The sequence below is a fragment of the Centruroides vittatus genome, unplaced genomic scaffold (assembly GCF_030686945.1).
Source record: "Centruroides vittatus isolate TY-2023 unplaced genomic scaffold, ASM3068694v2 contig_2604, whole genome shotgun sequence".
NCBI classification, from domain to species: domain Eukaryota; kingdom Metazoa; phylum Arthropoda; class Arachnida; order Scorpiones; family Buthidae; genus Centruroides; species Centruroides vittatus.
This window is the reverse complement of record NW_027121655.1, coordinates 115,056-135,010: the sequence shown is the minus strand read 5'-3', so window position 1 is coordinate 135,010 and position 19,955 is coordinate 115,056. Positions and strand designations below refer to the sequence as shown.

At 26.2% G+C, this 19,955-nt stretch overlaps 1 protein-coding gene across 2 annotated transcripts in view; it reads right to left on the bottom strand.

Annotated features, from left to right (window-relative positions):
- The window catches only part of LOC136971567 (rootletin-like), a 68,733-nt gene that overhangs the window by 35,770 nt on the left and 13,008 nt on the right, over positions 1-19,955 (bottom strand). For both annotated transcript variants that reach the window (XM_067266031.1, XM_067266030.1), the window contains exons 5-14: positions 18,758-18,958; positions 18,102-18,199; positions 17,865-17,961; positions 17,606-17,790; positions 13,192-13,327; positions 6,660-6,790; positions 6,189-6,428; positions 2,412-2,539; positions 2,182-2,345; positions 1,261-1,491 (exon numbers count right to left, since the gene is read on the bottom strand). In XM_067266031.1, coding sequence (XP_067122132.1) covers positions 1,261-1,491; positions 2,182-2,345; positions 2,412-2,539; positions 6,189-6,428; positions 6,660-6,790; positions 13,192-13,327; positions 17,606-17,790; positions 17,865-17,961; positions 18,102-18,199; positions 18,758-18,958 — 1,611 coding nt within the window. The remainder of the gene's footprint in view (positions 1-1,260; positions 1,492-2,181; positions 2,346-2,411; positions 2,540-6,188; positions 6,429-6,659; positions 6,791-13,191; positions 13,328-17,605; positions 17,791-17,864; positions 17,962-18,101; positions 18,200-18,757; positions 18,959-19,955) is intronic.

The window sequence follows — 19,955 nt, the reverse complement described above, 5'->3', positions numbered from 1 at the left end:
AAAAACTTTGACAGATCGACTAGCTACTACATGTGTAAACAGAAACGTCACATAAAACAAAACAAGAGAGAGAAACCACCAGACTGCCTTTCTCCCATGATAAAAAATGTGTAGAGCGTGAATCTGCTAGCGTTATTATTCTATCACGTCACACGAGACGGCATTGGTACAATGAGCATTCTTAATAGAAACCGCCAAATTCAAAACTCCACCACTCAATGAGTTCAAAAAATAAAAATAAGAATATTACTTAAGACGAGATCTATTACCCCCTACCCCTGAGTAAGAAATCGTAAGAAATCCTTGACCCCCACCCACCCCAAAATACCTTATGTAATTTATGGACGGCCTCTAATCTGTCATTCTAGTATTCTGTGAACTGGAATTTATAATATCTTTTTTCCAGATATATTGTATTTCCACTTGGAGTCTTTAGGTACGCTAAAGACCCCGTAGGGAAACATAGTACATCTGTAAAATAAATATTACATGCACTTGAATCAATTTGAATGTTGATTTTGTGCAATAATGTGTTCATTAATATAAAAATATTTTTTCAAATCTTTCAATGAATCTTAACACAGAATAGTCAAGCACTGTATCATCTTCAGACTGATTAAAGAGTGTGCTTAAACAAATCTGAGGCATATAGCAACATGCACTGGTACAAAATGTACAGAAATGTCTACAGATCTCATAACTTATCAAATTTTGCAAAAATACAAAAATGGTAATCCAGCAATCCTCTGGTACCATAGGTGCCGGATTAACAAACTTCTACTATGTAAAGTTTCTATAACCTTTTAGAGACATCTACTAAGACAACGTTAAATTTTATAAATAAATTTAAAACTTATAGTAAAAGTATTAAACAATAAAACACTGTTGTAACAAAATCAAAATAAAAATTAAAATACAACAGTAATAATTTCTAATATTGCTATATTTATTTTCTAAATTTCACTCATTTATTTTAATTCATATTAAGTTAAGAGGTATTTTCACCACAATTATTTTAAATTTATTAATCTTATCTGAACACTGAAAAATAATTTAAGATATTAATATGCTTGTAAATATAAAATTCTTTATTCTTTAAAAAATGTTCAAAATGTAAAAGTTTCCAAGTTAAAATAAACATTTAGTGTTTAGAAATAAAAAATAAAATTCAACAAGTAAATTATATTAGTATTAAAAATATCCACTTATAAAAATATAATAAACAAAGTAATAAATACAATACAAATATTAGATATATACTTTTGAAAGTTGATTTTGTAGATCATCTTTTTCTTGATTTATTTTATCTATTTCATTTTTGAGTTGTTCAAGTGTAAATGTTGCAGATTCTAATTTTTCTGTTGAAATTATATGTTCATTTTCTAGTATTTGATGTTTCTGATTAATTTGATGCAACTCTTTACGTAATTGTTGTAAATCTTGACTAAGTTCTGACTTATCTCGAAACAAATTTTTATTTGTTTCTTCTATCTGAAATTTAAAAATGAATTAATTCTATGTTTATTTCATATATTTTAATATTCAGATACACTTAAAATTTATTCTACTTTGAATTATGTTAATCAGATTCTAAAATATCAAAAATAATAAAACAAATGTTTTAAGATTATTTTTTATTTTTCAGTTTGATGAAAAATAAGAATAGATGAAATTTTTAATAATCTTTGTTTATAGATAGGAACATTATTCATTACACTACATATTTGAGCTATAAATAAAACATGACAAATCCTCATAGTATTTTAAACTTTAATTAATGATAATATAAAAATAAAAACCATATATATATATATATATATGGTTTTTAATTTAAAAATAACTTTTTATTTATTGTGTAAATCTATCATATAAATTTCTGTTAGACCATCCTGCTAATCAGTCACGGTACTCATATACACAAGAATATAGCAAATTGGTCACATTATATAACATTTGCATTCTTAATGTTCTAAAATGTAGATTTGGTTGCATTTGGACTGCTAAATATCTCTCTAGACAGTGTATTGAATGATTGTATTTTAATTAAATGTAATGTAATGTATTGAATAATTGTATTTTAATTAAAGTATCTTATTCAACATAAGATACTTTAATTAGAATACAATCATTCAATACATTAACTAATAATACTACTAATAATAATTCATTGTTTTAACATACTTTCCTGAGTGTTTTTGTCAATTCAAATTTTTCATCAGCATAATTTTCATTTAATTTTTGTAAGTTATCAACAGATTCTTTCAATGAAGTAATCTCTGATTTCATTCTTGAAATATCCATTTCATAAACTAATTTTTGATGATTAGCTTTCACCAAACTATTATCTGTAAGAATAAAATTTATTAGTATTATATATAAAGGAAACAGTTAAATCATTTATTCAAACTTACTAATATCAATTTTTTCTTGTTCTATTATTTCTTTTTCTAATATCAAATGATGAACTTTTTCTTGAAGAATGCCATTTCCCTCTTTAAGTGAATTTTGTTGTTCTTCCAACATTGTCAATTGACGTGTGCTAAAATGAAAGTTAATAAATTTTTAAAATAATAAAATCATGAATTTTAAACATGTTATTAAAAAATTTTACATCTATCATAAAAATGTATAAAATTTGATATCATTATTGAGAAAAACATACAATAAACTGCTTGATTTTGATAATGAAAAAACATTATTATTATCTGTCAATTATTCTCCTCTAAATAACAAAATAAATCATAAAATATCTTAATCTTACACTTATTTTTCTTTATTATTACTGTTAATTACTAAATATCTAATGCTTTTTTATATCATTTTGTTTTTAATTGTGTTATGTTATTTTATACATTTATTTATTCTAGTATGTTATTTTGTGTTCTTTTAAAACTGTTTCTTTGTCAGCATTGCTCATTTTTATTCAGAACTGTTCAGTTATCAGTACTCTCAACATATTTTCGAATTTTGTTTTAGAACTATTATGCATTACATTCTTGTAACCTGAAATGTTTTTTGTCAGTAAAAATCTTTTGGTTACCAGAATCAACAGTTTATTATATATGATGACCTCAGAGTAAGAATGATTCATGTCAGTAAATCCTAATTTTAAAATAATTAACAAAAACTTTTACACAATATTTCACATATTTTCTTTTGGGACCTGGAATGTAACAACAAATTTGACTTGGATCTGTACTGCATTAGATAAAGCAACTTTTAAAAAAACTCCACATGCTAAGGCCATAGCACTGAAAACTGGACTTGAATCACTCTTGCTCTGAGGTTACCATATGTATTTTAAATATAATTATTTTGTGCTAAACCACAATTTCAATTTATACATGCTATATTCATGATTACTCTTTTAATATAACTTTTTGTTCAAATATGATTTATTGAACATGAACTGTTAAGAACAATAATGTTAATCTTAATTATTTAATACAGAAATTTCAGATATTTTTTAGTATTCTCTAATAACAAAATATCTGAAAATTCTGATCAAACCTAATCTGTATATCAAGTTTTACATTTAAAATATATTTTTCTTTATATTTTTCATATAAAATTTAAATCATATATTTATAAACCCCGTGAGTAAAATATAAAATTTTATTACATTGTTTTTAAAAAGTTTATTAAAAACAAATTCTAAAATTATATTTTTCAATTTCCAATTATAATTAAAAATATTTTTATACACAAAGATATATTATTATACAGGTACACTATCAAATTTCTGGCACCCTTGGTTCCACAGCCTTGCTAGATTAACCATTTTGCCAGATCAACCATGCTCATGTATAATAATAATATATCAACACACCTCTAATCCACTAATTATACACCTTCTATGTGTTTAAAGTTGACTGCTAGAAACCTAAATAAATATTAAATGTAAATTACTTTGATACCACCACTGACTCTCTTATCTCTCTTAGAAGCCGTAGCTAGGGTTAAAGTTTAAACAAAATAAACTAAGAATATCACAACATTACAGTATCACCACCAACAAGTGCAATGTAAATAAGTGCACCTTAAACACAATGTAAACTACCAGTAAACTTAGTCAGGTGACTGAGGTAATTCTGTCAAGATTAAAGAAAATGCTAGACCATCAGTTGCCAGAAATTCAGTGGTGAACCCATATTTAAAGTAATATATAACAAGCTTTTTATTTTAACTTTAAAAATATTTAAGTTTGTATATTTATATAATTTGTTTTGTAATTTGAATTTGCATAACTTTAGTTTAAGATCAAGCAATCATGTTTTAAATGTTGAAGTCATTGAAATGATTATTTGAATTCAACATTATCTATTTATTATATACAAAAATTGGAATATTTGTGTATAATTTTTGTAAGTAGATAATGTTAAATAAATAAGTAATAATAAATATATAATTTCAATTTTTGAAATTAGAATTTGTTTTCTTCAGAAATTATTGGACTCCAAAAAAAAAACTCTATGAAATATCTTATACAAATGAACAAGTGTAAAATTTAAGTCACAAGAACTAGCACAAGGAGTTTAGCAACATAAAGAATCAGACTTGATGATGCCATGTTTTGATCATTCTTGTTATTGCCCTGCTAGATGTAAAAAATACTAAAATCTTGAACATTTATTTACTACAAAAGTGAAGAATAATATTTGAAACTGAATAAATAAATAAATTCTTTGATAATCCTTAGTTTATAATGCAGAATGATGAAATTTGATTTTTTCTAGCTATATGTACAAAATCAAAGGTAATTTCATTCTCTTCAGATTTCATACATTCAGGCTTGCCTCTAAGCATGCCCAAATGTTTCAAAATCTTTATTCAGATGACTTTTTGTTTGCAACTTTTTTGCTGTGTGGATCCATACACTGCCATTTATTAAAAAGTTTGTAAGCACAAATTATTTTGAACATTTTTGCATAAATTGTAATATTTATATTATTTTTAATTACTTTTAAAAAATCAAGTTGTAAACAGAAAATGAAATGTGTTTCATATATTTTATGTGTGTTAAATGTAACTAATATAATATATAAAGATGCTTATATAATGCATAACCAGCTAAATAAAGCCTCTTTTTTTACCTTGATTTAATTTTTTTAAATCATTCACTTTCTAATTAAACTGTATATTTTTAAATTAATTAGTACTAATTTGAACTAAACAAAGTTCAAAATTTCTATTTTCATTACAATATATTTATACAAAATTTGGTATAATTATTATTTGTAATTCATATTATATCATAGGATATTTCTTTTTGTTGTAATATACAACTAAATAGATATTAAATACAGAAATCCACTGTACATTTATGATAAACTTTTTAACTCAACAAATAATATTTTATCTATCTTCTATTAGATAAAATATTATTTGTTACAATATGGTTTTAACTTCATTAACTCTAGTTTATCTAATAGCAAGTTTATATTTCCTTTAAAAAAATTTACACAACTGTTTTTTTTTAATTTATACAAATTATAATGTAGTTTTTCTTTCAATTCCATTGTGATTTATTCGTAACTGGTATTTGTGTTAGCATATTAGTTTTGTTGTAAATACCAAAAAAGTGAAAATTGATAATAGTAATAAAAATGAAAAATATATTCTTTAATTATTATAATTATTTTTTAAATTAAAAATTCTATATTTTATATAATTATGAAAACTTCTATATCACAACTCTCTACTAAAGATATTTATTCAGCTCAGAAATAGATCACTTATTTTATTACCATATATACAACATTATTGACAATTCCTAGATTCTACATATAATTTTCACTTCTGATTTCTGCCTAATTAAGAGATGTAAAAAACTTTTTTTTTGTAAAGACCTACATCAAAATTGTTAGCTATTATAATTATAAAATAAAACATCTTTAATTAATTACTATAAAAATTTTTCATTGTTAATCTTACTATCCTGTAACTTTGTGGATGAATTTTCTCTGATAAAGTACAATTATAAAATTTTATTTCATTTTTCAAAAAGGAAAAAAAAATGTGGCAAATGGTCCGAGATATTTAGTCTTAATAATTCTGATGAGAATCAGAATAGCTTTCCAAAATTCTGATGCTCATCTGATTTTTGTGAATGAGACTGGAAGTTCATATATGTCAAAAGATATATAAATATAAAATCAATTAAATTCATCATTACAACCATTATATACCTTTTTTCTAAGTCTTGATATAAATTACTTTCTTTTATTTTTAAATCTTCTTTTTCACTTTCTAACTTTACAATTTTCTGTTGCAGATCTCTGACCATTTGATGTAACCTATCATTTTCCAAATTTAATGCATCAATTTGTTCATTTAATGTTTTCTGCATTTGTTCCAACCAAACTTTTTCTGCATTTGCTTTCTCTGTATCCTTTCCATTTTCTTTGGCACTTTCCATATGTTTATTACTAAAAACAAAGAAAAAAATAAATTCCTGTAAGAAATACAAATGCAAAATGAAAAAATACATATTTTAAAATGCAAGATATACATTAAACTTAAACAATTTTTTATTTGATTATAATTATCTTCACTCATAACAGTCTATTTCTGTAGTATTATACCTGTAATTTCAGGAAAAATTAATTTTGATTTTAAATAAAAGTGCACATGCATTTCCAGTCAAGAATTTTGTTTACATTGTCTGTAATTGCGTAGAAAGATGCAGGTTTAATTTTTTAAGCCTCTGGCATTCATCTTCAATATCTTCTGCCAATTTCTTCTGTTTCCTGTACTGGTCCTCATAAGTAGTTATCTTTGCTTGGCTTTCCTACATTTTATTAAAAATGTATACATACATGTAATTGAATCATTAATTAAAATTATAAAAATGTATAATTTTTTAACCTTAAATTAAACAATAAAAATTTCAATTTGAGTACTACCACTCAAAAACTGGGTGTACTTGAACTAAAGCCACTGAAAAACCTTAATATCCAGCAAAGAAGTTCAGAGATGCTAACGTTTTTGCCCGTATTGAACAGGCATCGTCAGGCAAACTAATCCCCCAGCTGCCAAAACAACAAGGGATTGCCGTACATGTGTGAAGAGCAAAAATGTTAGCACCTCCAAACTTTTTATGCTGAAGATTAGGTTTTTTACAAGCTTTATTTCAATTCCAGTTCTTTAAAAACTTATAAATACTAATTTTATTTTAAAATAATTATATATTTTTAATTTTAGAATAAAAATCATCATTTATTTTGAAATACCAAAGTTACAATAGTAAAAAAGTAAACATTAAAATACAATCTTTATTGTAATAAGGAATATCCTTGTTACAGGGGGGTAAATTAAACATGAAAGAAACACGTAATATCTAGTTGTACAACATATAGTAGTTTTGTTATTACATGTAAATTGAGTAAAAGGTAAATATAATTATACATATAAGAAGTTATTATTAAATGACGTTCTCTGAGACTTGATTATTAACATCATTGTTAAGTATGTTGGTAATTTGGGTAAAAAAATTATTTAGTTTGTACATTTCATTCTTTGATAGATTACCAATTCTTGTTTTGTAATTTAAGTTTTGATTCATGCCAAGTATTTCTATTATTTGATATTTTTGACGATAATTATTAATAGCTGCACAGTCTTTCAGGAGATGAGTAATAGAAAAGTCGATTGTTTTGCACCAGTAACAGTTTTGATTGGAAAAGTTTATATATGTATTATTAACCAGTAAGGAATATTTATTAAGCCGGAGTTGTAAGCATAATCGTTTAATATTCATATTTATATCAGCTGTAATAAATCTGGAATCAGAAGGAATTTTTAAAATCTCAGAATACCAGGGATGATAGGTTGATTTTAGTATTGAATCTTGATCCTGAATTATTGAATGCGATATGGCCGAATCCATCAGTAGAGTATAACTGTTTTTCCAATTTAAGTCTGATTCGTCTAGCAATGCACTTGAAATTCCATACTGTTGAAGAGTGTTATTGAATTTGAATTGCCAGGTATCTTTAATAGGGTTTAAGACATTTGCTTGGTACATTTGTTGGTGTAAAAATTTTATATTTTCGTCATCTGTATATATAAGTCGATGATAAAATCTTATTAGTCTCTTTAGAAACCAAGGAAATATTTGGATTCTATTAGTTTCTGCTCGGATTGAATAACCTGGTACCGTTCTCTCAAGTTTAAATATTTTACGTAAGTAGTTAATGTGGAATTTTTCTAATTTATAAAAATAATCAAGAGCCCACACCGGGCTGGCGTAAAAAAGAGAAGGGAGAATAGTAGCATTGAAAATTTTAATTTGAAGTTTTAAATCAGAAATTTTTAACGTTGAACATAAATATATAGTATTATCAATTAATGTATTAATTTTTGCAGTAAGTACTTTCAGGTGCTGTTGATATAATCCGTTCCAATTAAAAGTTATTCCCAAGTATTTTATACTGCTGACAATTTCGAGAGGTCTGCCGTCTAAGTAGAAACCTGTTTCTTGATTAGATAATTTAGTATTTTTTCTGAATATGATTATTTTTGTTTTGGAAGCATTGATCGATAAATATAACGACAATAGGTATTTATTTACTTTATCGATTTTATGTTGCAATGTTATACGAGTAGGTGCTAATAATACCAGATCATCTGCATACATGATATGGTGGAAGGTACGGCCGTTGATATATATTCCTTCATTGTCCTTGTCAAATAGATTATTTATGTCATTTATGTAAAAATTAAAAAGATACGGAGATAGAGGTTCACCTTGAAGCAGTCCGCGATTTGTAATTATTTCTGGATTATTTACTTTGTCATTCACGATATATAGTTTATAGAAAGAAAAAAGATTCATAATCGAGCCTGAGAAGCAGCTACCTGCACCACATTGTTTTAATTTGTTGACTAGAGTCGGTACATGGACAGAGTCAAAAGCTTTAGAGATATCAATAAAGGCAGCGTAAATTTTTCTTCGTTTTTTTTGTAAATATATTTGAATAATCGAAGATAAAAGAAAAATAGCAAATTCCGTTCCTCTGGATTTAGTGAAAGCGTATTGAAATTTTGAATTAAGGTTTATTTCTTGAGTCCATCGCTGAAACCGGATTACAAGAATAGATGTAAAACATTTCCTTAGTACTGGGAGAAGAGCTATTGGTCTGTAGTTCTCAGGTTCTAAACGGTTTCCTTTTTTGTAGATCATAATTAGTTTAGCTGTATTCCAATTTTCTGGATATTTAGACGTTTTGTAAAAGAAGTTAAATGAGTCTAGTAATATTTGTTTGCCCGATGGTGGTAATGCTTTAATGAATCTGGAAGTTATTAGGTCCATACCAGGAGCAGACTTTAATTTCAGCTTTCGAATTGAATCTTCAAGTTCATCAGAGGTAAACGGCAGATCGAATAAATCATTATTCGGAATGAAGGAATTTGGAGATGGTGGTCTAATAATGTTTGGAAATCTATTAAAAAATTTATTCCAAGTTGAAGTTTCTATATTTATTCGATAATCTAGTTTTTTCCTCCTTAGTCTCTGAATAGTTGTCCAGAAAAAATCAGTATTTTTTGTAGAAATCAACTTATGTTGTAAATTCTTGAAGTAGTTGATCTTTTTTGACTTTAATAAATTAAAATATATTGTTTTTAATTTTTTATAATTCGTAAATGATTCATTTGAGAAGTTTAGTCTAAATTGTTGTAAGGCTTTATTTTTCTTTCTTTTCGCCACATAGCAATGGAAGTCATACCAAGGTTTTTTGAATGTAGAAATTTGTCGTCGTTTGAGAGATCTAATTTTTATAAACTGTTTGATTAAATTTACCAGTTGTAAGTATTTTTCGTTGCCATTATTTTCTTCACTAATCATAGTGTTCTTGATATATTCGCTAATCTGTGATAAATATGCTTGGTAATCATAATAAATTGTTTGATGGAATAAAGGTTCTTTCTTAGTAGTAGTTTTATTTGATATCTCAAAGGAGGTACAGGTCGGGAAATGGTCAGACATATCACAGTTCAACACTTGAATAGATGCGCACAGGTCCGACATAAGTTCTGAACAAATTGTTAAATCTATAACAGAGCATCCATTATAATTTATACATGTAAATTCCGAAGGGTAATCAAATCGCAATCTTCCATTCATAATGTATAGTTGTAAACGGTGAGTATGGTCAAGCAGTTGCAGACCAACTTTATTGTATTTTTTATCCTTGGATTCTCGAGTATTATTAATTAAGGTATTGGGGCCGTAGTATATGGTATCCATTAGCTGAGCTATTCTAGCATTCATATCACCTATAATGATAGTGTATGGTGAAATGTGCTTCCATTTTTCGTATTGGTCAAATATTTTTTTCATAGTTTCTGGTTGTTCTGGAGGGACGTATATCAATAAAATTATTAAATGTTTTTTAAATAACAATGTTATAGTTGAATTCGTAACCTGTAGTAAAACCATTATATAATTATCAGTTTCTTGTTTAAATTTAATTTCACCAATATTTTTTTTAATCAGTAAACATAAACCTCCATACGGACGGCCAGGTCCATCAGGTTTTCGAGCAGTAGTTAAAAAGATATTCAATTGATCATTATTATTGTCCCATTTAATATTCGGATTAGTAATCCAAGTTTCGGTGATACCTATTATATGATTGTTATTAAGAAGGTAAGCAAGGTTATTACTTTTAATTTTTTTTCCTAGACCTTGGCAGTTCCAATTAATTATACGTAACAGATTATCTTGTTGAGCTTTTTCATTATTTAGTTCTACTTTTGCGTTATTTAGGGTGGTCGAGTTAATAAATCTGTTGAAGGGATATACTCTAAAAAATCTTTTACGTAAACCAACTGTTGTTGTACTAAGCTGTAAGTAATTTTATGCTGATTTAATAAGAAATAGTCATCTCTTAGTTTAATTTGAAATCCACGTTTTTTTAGGTCGATATAATGTGGTAAAAGCATTTTTCTTCGCAGGCGTGAATCTTTGACTAAATCCGCCGCCACATTTACATTTTGCCATTCTCCCAATAATTTATTTTGTCTCAGATTATTAAAATTCATCAATATAGTATTACGTATTTGTTCAGATTTTAGTGTTATACACTTAATGTTGATTCTAGAATTGGGAATGTCATGAATAAGTTTTATATCCTCTTTTTCGTTAAATGGCATTTTTGAGACGAATGTAAGAAAGGCTAGAATTTCTTTATGGTTTTTGTCTTTCATAATGTTTGTAAAATCATAAATTATTAGCTTATTATTATTAATAGAGTTAGTCATGGCATCCATTCTAAATTGCGTTTGTTCTGTATAAGTATGCAGTTTAGTCAAATCTTGTTCAATTTTATCATATTTTTTATTCACCAGTTGAAGTTGTTTTTTAAATTCCAATATTTCACTGTGAATATTATTAATTTCTTCTCGAATAGACGTAAATTGGTTATCAATCTTTTGGTTACTAGCCGTAATGAGTTCGACAATCTTTAACCATAGCTCTGTAGTTGAGATGTCTGGAGACTTTGGATTAGTTGTCTCAATTAATTTAGTAGATTTAGAATTCTCACCTGAAGTATTTGGGGAAACTGCTCTTCTTGTTTCTGTGTATTCAGTTATAAGATTTACCTCGGATCCAGATGATTTTGCACTGCTAAGTGGTAGATTCGAACGGTTAGTAGGTGGTCTTCCTCTTTTAGTAGGAGTTTTCTGCAGAGGTCCAGGGTTAGGTTCAATGCCAGAAATCAGCAATAGTAGCAATATTAGTTTGTAGCAAGTCATTATAATGCCAGGCAAGTATATTTTACGATATTTGTCAAAAAAGAATTCTTGGGTGAAGCAGCATAAAAAAGTCACCAACAGCCTTGACGATCAGAGCGCCCCCTCATTTATTTTGAAATACCAAAGTTACAATAGTAAAAAAGTAAACATTAAAATACAATTTATACATAAATATTTACTTTTGGTTTGCAAAATTATGTATAATTACTAATTTATAAGCTAAAAACTAGAATTTTGATTATAGCTGAAATTGATATGAACCAAAAGCTTTCAAATGTAATTCATTAATTACAATCTTCCAGTATACTATATTATATACATATATTATTGTACTATATATACAGTATATTATATAAAATAAAAGAATAAAATAAAAATAATTTAAATTTGATTGCATATATATATATATATATATCCAAATAAGCCAACTGCCACATCACAGATGTAATTTATTAATTAAGCAAACAGCAAACAGAGTACAGCTACTTATACAGAATGCTATTTTTGTTAATTAATAATTAATAATAATAATAATATAGATTTGAAGGTAAACAGCACGTGTCCAGTGAGAACCTCACAGATTCCAGACGAGTTTATAAAAAGTAAAGCAGAATTCCTTAAAATGTAGCCCAAATTATTTTAAAAGTGGCCCAAATAGTAGTAAGTCACCCATATGTAGCCTAGCACCCTATAAATATCTCAATCTACTACTTGTAGCCCAATCTTGTCATCCCAAAACCCAGCCATATTTTATGAGATAAGAGGGAAAAAAAGGGTAGTCCATGGGTAAGGGGGTACATGAAAATGTGTTACTGTAAAAGCAAAGCCATGTTGACCAGATTAGAGTTGTTCTTGGTCTATTGTTCTCTTTTAGTATGTAGGCACTTTGATCTAAATAAACCAGTTAACATACTCTTACCACAGTTTGGACAGAATTTTCACTTTGAATTTCAAAGTAGCAATATTTCGAACTAACTAAATTCTTTAACATTAAATCTTTATATCCTCAGTCAGGACAAAAGTACGGTTATGAACCAATGGAACTTCGAACTATCTGAGTTCGAATGAATGAGCATTTATTGTATATATATATGTTATGGACCAAGTGATTAATACAGGCATTATGAATAATGGCAAACAAAATTGGGCATTGTAATAAATTTCAGGTGTTTTAACATAATTTATCAAATTAACCAATCATTGTGAATACTGCTATCATCTAGTTGGCAAAGTGATACCTATAATTTTGAAATTTAGTGCAATAATACACAACTGTAATATGTTATGACAATTTATATAAATCATCATATTAATTTAAATAATTCTATATTTTATTTATTTTAGAAACTTTCTGTTAATGGAATTATCAGTCAATATAATATAAACAGATTTATAAATATTTTAGATATATTTCAATTTAAATATACTAACTTCTTCTTCCAAGTGGTAGTGGCTAAGAGCAATTCTAACTGCAGTTAAAACAGATTCTGCAAAAATGGGTATATCAGAAACTTCAACTTGAGAATAATGTTTGACTGCAGAAGTTGTTTTGCCCTCCAACAAATTCCTGAAAAAGAAAATATTCACAGAAAAAAATATGAAGTATATAAATTCACTTTAATTATTAATAACAATTGAATTGTATAAAAGAAAAACAAAATTTTCTAAGGATAAAAATGTCACATCATAATAAAAATACAAATAAATAAGTAGTGAAACAAAACATTTTCAACATATAAAATTATTATTTTAATTTCACATATTTATCTATTGATATATAAAAGAAATAAAAAGTGAATTCATTTTATATTTATATATTCATCAGCAATGAAAATTCTAACAATTCTCCGTATGTTTCTATATTCAACAGTTGACTCAACAGTAAGAGAACAACGTTTCTAAATGGACCATTGAGTTCTCCGTTGAGACTAGTGACGTCAGCACTGTTTTACCGTTGAGCTCAACAGTAAAACAGTGCTGACGTCACTAGTCTTTGAGGTCGTTGAGACCGTTAACGGTCTCAACGACCTCAAAGACCATTGAGTATTCAACAAACTAACATGGTGGCTTCCACAAAAAAGTAAATTTCACTTATAGAAACTATCCATTCGCTGCTGTGGATGCTGTAATAATGGATAGATTAATGAACAATCTGTATATGATAAAACATGTGATTGCACGATTATGTTCGATAATTTGGTCAATATTGAAATATTAAGATTTTTTTCATTTGTCTAAAATTGATTACGACCAATATTTACCCCTCTAATTCTTCCTAATGATATAAATATTCAAGAAATTAAAATTATTAAAGAAAGACCCAGTATACAAGAAAATGATACAGATATGGGTTCATTTGAATAAAAGGATTTATTTGAATAATGGTTAAGTGAGTTACTTTAATTATTTAGCAAAACACTGATGATCGCCACCTTCTCGTTACTTAAGTCAGCCATCTTGAAAAGCGACCTCTCAACGAAAGCGTTTCTTTTTTCTGCAAAACGTGACATCAGATCGTTCAACAGAGGGAGCTAAAACTCACATTCATAATAGATATATTGACAGATTTGCTAAAACCCAAATTCTTCATTGATTTTATCGACTATTCCTTGCAGCGGATCTTCTCCCCATCCTGAATATGAAATCTCTCCATAATCCCTCAATGGAAAATTCACTGTTGAGTCAACCGTTGAATATAGAAACATATGGTCCGTTTGTAACTATAGCTGAATCTAACAATCTTTCAAAAAGTTTTATTTAAGTATTAAAAATTCTCAAAAATGTTTTGCCCAACTTCAGAATGTATAACTAAATATATACAGGTATGCTTTGTACAACACGGAACTTCTACAACATGGTTTCACTCTAACATGGTTCAAAAATTAGGGAAATCTCCCGCACAATATGATTCCTGGTTTTACTCTAACACAGTCTGGAAAATCCTTCGTAGAAAATTTCACAACTTTTAAGTGCAAATGCCTTTATTCAATATTTTTTTTTATTCAAGTAAGTGTTTTGTCTCAAATTTGCCTTCTAATTTTAGAATACTGAAATTTTCAATTGATTTTGTGCCTTTCATCAGGTTTAATAAAACTGATAGGAAAGCTAGGACAAGGAAAAAAAATTGCACTATCAACCAAGTATCATTGCTTTCAGACTAGCTCTTAAGACAGTCACTGTATTTTCTTTTTATAGATTAATCTTCATATTTAGTAAAGTTTATTTAAATATTTTTACGTAAGTGTTATCAACCTTCTTTTAACCATAAGTAAGTAATCATTCATAAAAATGATGAATAAAATATGATTATATCTTGGTACTCAAACTTGCTTAAATTGAACAATCCATTATTCAAACACAAATTATGGAAAAAATCATAGTACTCAACTGAATAAACATGACTCACTAGGACAAATTTTTGATTAATAATAGATTTTTATTTTGTCAACAAAAAATTTTATGGTAAAAATTAAAAAATGAAGATGTTGCTGATATTTTCAATCAAGATCAAAAAAAAAGTTCAGAAAATGATGATACTTTGTAAAAAAAACCACCCTCATGTAACTAAAGTTAACATTAATACATAATATGGTATCTTAATTGTGACTGTTACTTAATTATTGATTGGAAACAAATTATTGATTGTTTTAATAAACATATTTCTCTTAGAAACAAAAAAGAATAGTAGACTTTTGTTAACTTCTGGAACCTAACCCTATGTTTTGCACTAGTCCTTTGTTTCATATAGCATGGATTTGCATAACACAGCACTTTTTCTGAATGTAACTACCATGTTATATGAGAGATATCTATATGTATATATATATATATATACACACAGGTATCCCTCTTATTTTTCATTATTGTACTGTAACTAGTTTGTTTCTATATATTTCCTGCAGTTGCCAACCAAATTATCAATACATAGGTGAAACTGGAAAAACCCTAAAAATCAGACAAGAGAACATTTATGCACTATAAAATATAATTACACTAATTCAGCAGTGGCCATACATTGTAATGGAGAAGATTGTGAGATCTCACTTGATGTTGTTAAAATCCTCAAAAAAGAAAAAAATGTTATTAAAAGGAAATTACATGAACATTTAGAAATTATTAAAATAAAAGAATATAAAATGAACTTAAATGATGGTCTAACTATTAGTGAGATCCGGCAACTTCTTCATGATAGGTAGAGTCCATCAAAAATCCCATCCAAACTCCCTCCCCCAGTTATAATACACTGTGTTGTACTTTTGTCAATTTATGTTGATTTTCATACAGTGTAATTTGTACAATTTTATAATGGTTTTAAAAGCTTTTAATTTCAACATTTTTGAAGAAAAGTTTTCAAATCCACATTTTTTAATTCCGTTTATTAGTTTTTATTCAAAAACTCTGTTTTAAATCTTACCAACTCATAATTTTACCCATCTACAGGTAGTAGCTATTTAAATTATTTTTTGAAAAATTATATATATTTTTTAAATTTTATTTATCTACTTCAATGTTATTTTATACAGCATCTTCTTTTAAACAAACTTTTTATAATATATCCAGTTAATTGCCCATTTTTAACTTCAATTTGTATTCAATAATCAGCTAATGTAAGTAAAAAAATTTTTTTTGTAAATATTACCTGTAAAGACATATATGTGATGTAATTTATAACTATTACTTGTTTTGATAAAATCTGTATAAAAAATAAAAACTGAAAAGGAATCATTAAGACCCAAAATGCATATCCACATCCAGTAATAAAGTCCATATCAATAAGAGTTCCTTGTATGATGTAAGTTACTGAAAACAAAGCCAAAAATTTTACACTCAAAAAAATCCAAGTAAATAAAGATTTTTAAAAAATCTGTTTTCTAATCTATCAGCAATCTATCTAGCTTTAATGGAAACGAAGGGAATATTTTTCAATTCAATTATTTTATTACCATTTTTTGAATAAATCAACTATAAGACTTCAATAAAAATATATATAATGTTTATTTTGCATCAACAATATTTTTCTCTCTTTCAGAATTGTTTTAAAATACCTAATTTTATATGAAAACTTTCATCTTTTCTCCTCTAACAAGACCATAGTTATTGCAAAATTTCATATAATTTACTTTATATTACAAAATTTAATTTATATTTTTTGTTATCAATTTTAAAATGGTTAAAAAATTATTGTAAAGACTTACTTTCATTAAACCAGCATTTCTCAAAGTGGGCGATAACGCCCCCTTGTGGGCGGTCAGTAAATCTAGGGGGCGCTGGAGGCAGAGTACCGAACAGTGATCAAAAGTAAAAGTTCCCTTTCCTTTGTCAAATGGATAAGAGGAAACATTGCATTTAATGGTTTCCAGATGTTGAGAACAATGTATGGTAAGGGCACAAAGTGTGAGATTCGTAGAAAAGTTTTCCTAAGAATATTCCCAATCCTTTCTCACATGGGGGGCGTTGGGTATAACTTTATGGAACAAAGGGGGCGGTGGATCGAAAAAGTTTGAGAATCACTGATTTAAACTATTGAATTTTTTCAAAATAATTACAATGTACAAATAAACTGTGTGGATTTATAAAATAATAATAAAACAGAAAATTAAATTTAAAACTATTAAATAATTGTTTTTCCTTGTTTGAAATAAATCGCTGCATGATTAAATAAGAAATTCATAATTGATTTGAGAGTTTTTATTTAAAAAAAGTAAAAACTTACTGTAAAAATAAACAAACAAAAATATATAACTAAATAAAATATTTAAAAAAAGCTGAAGTTTTAAATTATATCTTTAGTAAAACAATAAAATTTCTCTAAATATAATTAAAATTCAAAAAATGAAATATTTACTTGAAAATAAATTGTCCTCTATTTTCTAAATGTTCTTGTAAATGATCAATCCAATTTTGATGATAAGCATCATCAACAATAATTTGTGCTATATCTTTATATGTGGCATATAGTGAATTCAACTGATATTTTAATTGTATATTAGTATTTTCAATTTTATTTTCCACTTCTTCTTCTTCTTTTATCTATAAATTAAAATTATTTTGTAGTAATAGTATCAAAGCATAAGTTTTTAAAAATTGATAAGACTGTTTAATACCATTTTATCAATTTTATTTCTTAAAGTATTAATTGTTTCTTCTTTTTCTTCAATATTATTTTTAGCTTTCTCATTTTGTACAGTAAGGTCATGAATCCTATTTTCAAACATTCAAAATATATTCATTGAAATTAAACTTCATTGAATTTAATATAAAATTTTCAAATCACACTAAATTTTTATATTTTTCACAAAAATAAGGTGATTTTATACTTTAAAATATCTAATTGAACTTACTTTTCTTTGTATTCATTCTTTTCTACTTCATATCTAACTTGTAACTTTTTAAATTCTTGAGTAATTTTCTGAAGTTCAATATTTAACATATCTGTCTCCTTAAATTTTATGAAATATATCAATTTTTGGTAAATTTATGAAGTAATATGGTAATTTATGAAATATTTAAAAACTTCTAAATTGTTAAAGTCAATACTTAATTTGATAGTTTAATTTGTAAAATATTTAAAAAAGTTCAGCATAACAAATCTTTAAAAAATAAAGAAAAATGATTATTCAAATAACTTGAACTTTAATTTATTTCTTAATCGTTAAATAAGATTTTGAAATTGAAAGACTTAATTTATTTTAAATTACAATCTTCTTGAATTTAAGAATATTGTGGATTTCTGAAAACTGTTTGTAAAGAAGTCTCTTAAAAATCAGAACTAAAATTATCATATAACTAAATAAAAAAATTAAAATGTTGAGTCTAAAATTTTAAAATATATGTTATATTTTTATTTTAAAAATAAAAAAATAAAATATTTGTGAAAAATTTCAATGTGGTATATTGAAATTATAAATTATTTTCATATTTAAATTGAATAAAACAAAATTTATCTAAAAAAACTTAAATTATAATATACTTAATTTATTTTTTAAGGTCAGTTCACCTGAGATAGTGATGAATTAGCTAACAAATTTAAACAAGCTCCTGTCATATGACTTGCTGAAAGTGCTATATCTGACTTTAAAGCAGTTAAATCACGTGCAGTACTCATTTTCATTTCTGCAAATTCATGTCGAAAGTTAAGTAATTGCCTCCAAAGATTCAGCAACTTACTATGTTCTTCAGTGAAATAATCATTTAGAGTCTGTAATAAAAATTTTGTGATTTTATGAAGTTTTCAAACATATTATTTTTCTATATAATAAGATTAATAAATAAATCTATTTTTGAGATGAAACTGTTATTTATTCAACTTACTCTAAAATGTTAACATCCATTGTTTTTCAATTTTATTGGAGATGTTTAGAATGCTTTATTTGACTTCTAAATACTTTCAAGTCTTTCATCCCATCATTAGAAATAGAAATTATCAAAGAAACCTTTGAATTTTATTATTTTAGAAGTAACACATACAGTGTAGTACTTTGAGATATCATACAAATCGAATGTTGATGCACAAATAGGTATGTCAAATTGCAAGGTCAAACGTGTCAGATACCGTGACATAAGGAAAACTTATTTCAAATTCTTAATATTTCAAGTTAACACTACCTCACAAACAGATGATCTAATATCATTTTTCAACAGTGTAATGTTAGACTGCAATGGTGTGAAAACTTATAGTATTCTAATTGATTTTAACAATTAGAAAAATAAGTTTTTAGTTACTGAAAGGTTAACATGAAATTTACCATTAAGCATTATAATGATTCTATACTAACCTATCCTATAGATATAACTTGAATACTGAAAAAATCAATAAGTTATCAAACAAATAATTTATTTCTCATCACTTTTCCAATGCATAACTTTCATTTGAAACTGTTATTTTTTTAATTTGTAATAATATATTATAAAATAAGTAAAATAATCTAATTTTTAAATTTGTATCTTACAATATTTTACAAACCATGTAATATGTATAAGAAGTATTCTAATTCATCCATTCACAACATTGGCCAAGGTCCCTCTGGGAGCCAAAGGATACAATAAATGAAAGCTGTGGATAATTAGAAGGAAAACTATTTCCATAGGCAATAGTAACAACAAAATCCAGTGGTAGTCACACTACAGCCTACAAATTTACATTACTTACTCCATGCTGCCTTTTATGACTAGTATATAAATATATTATTTTGACC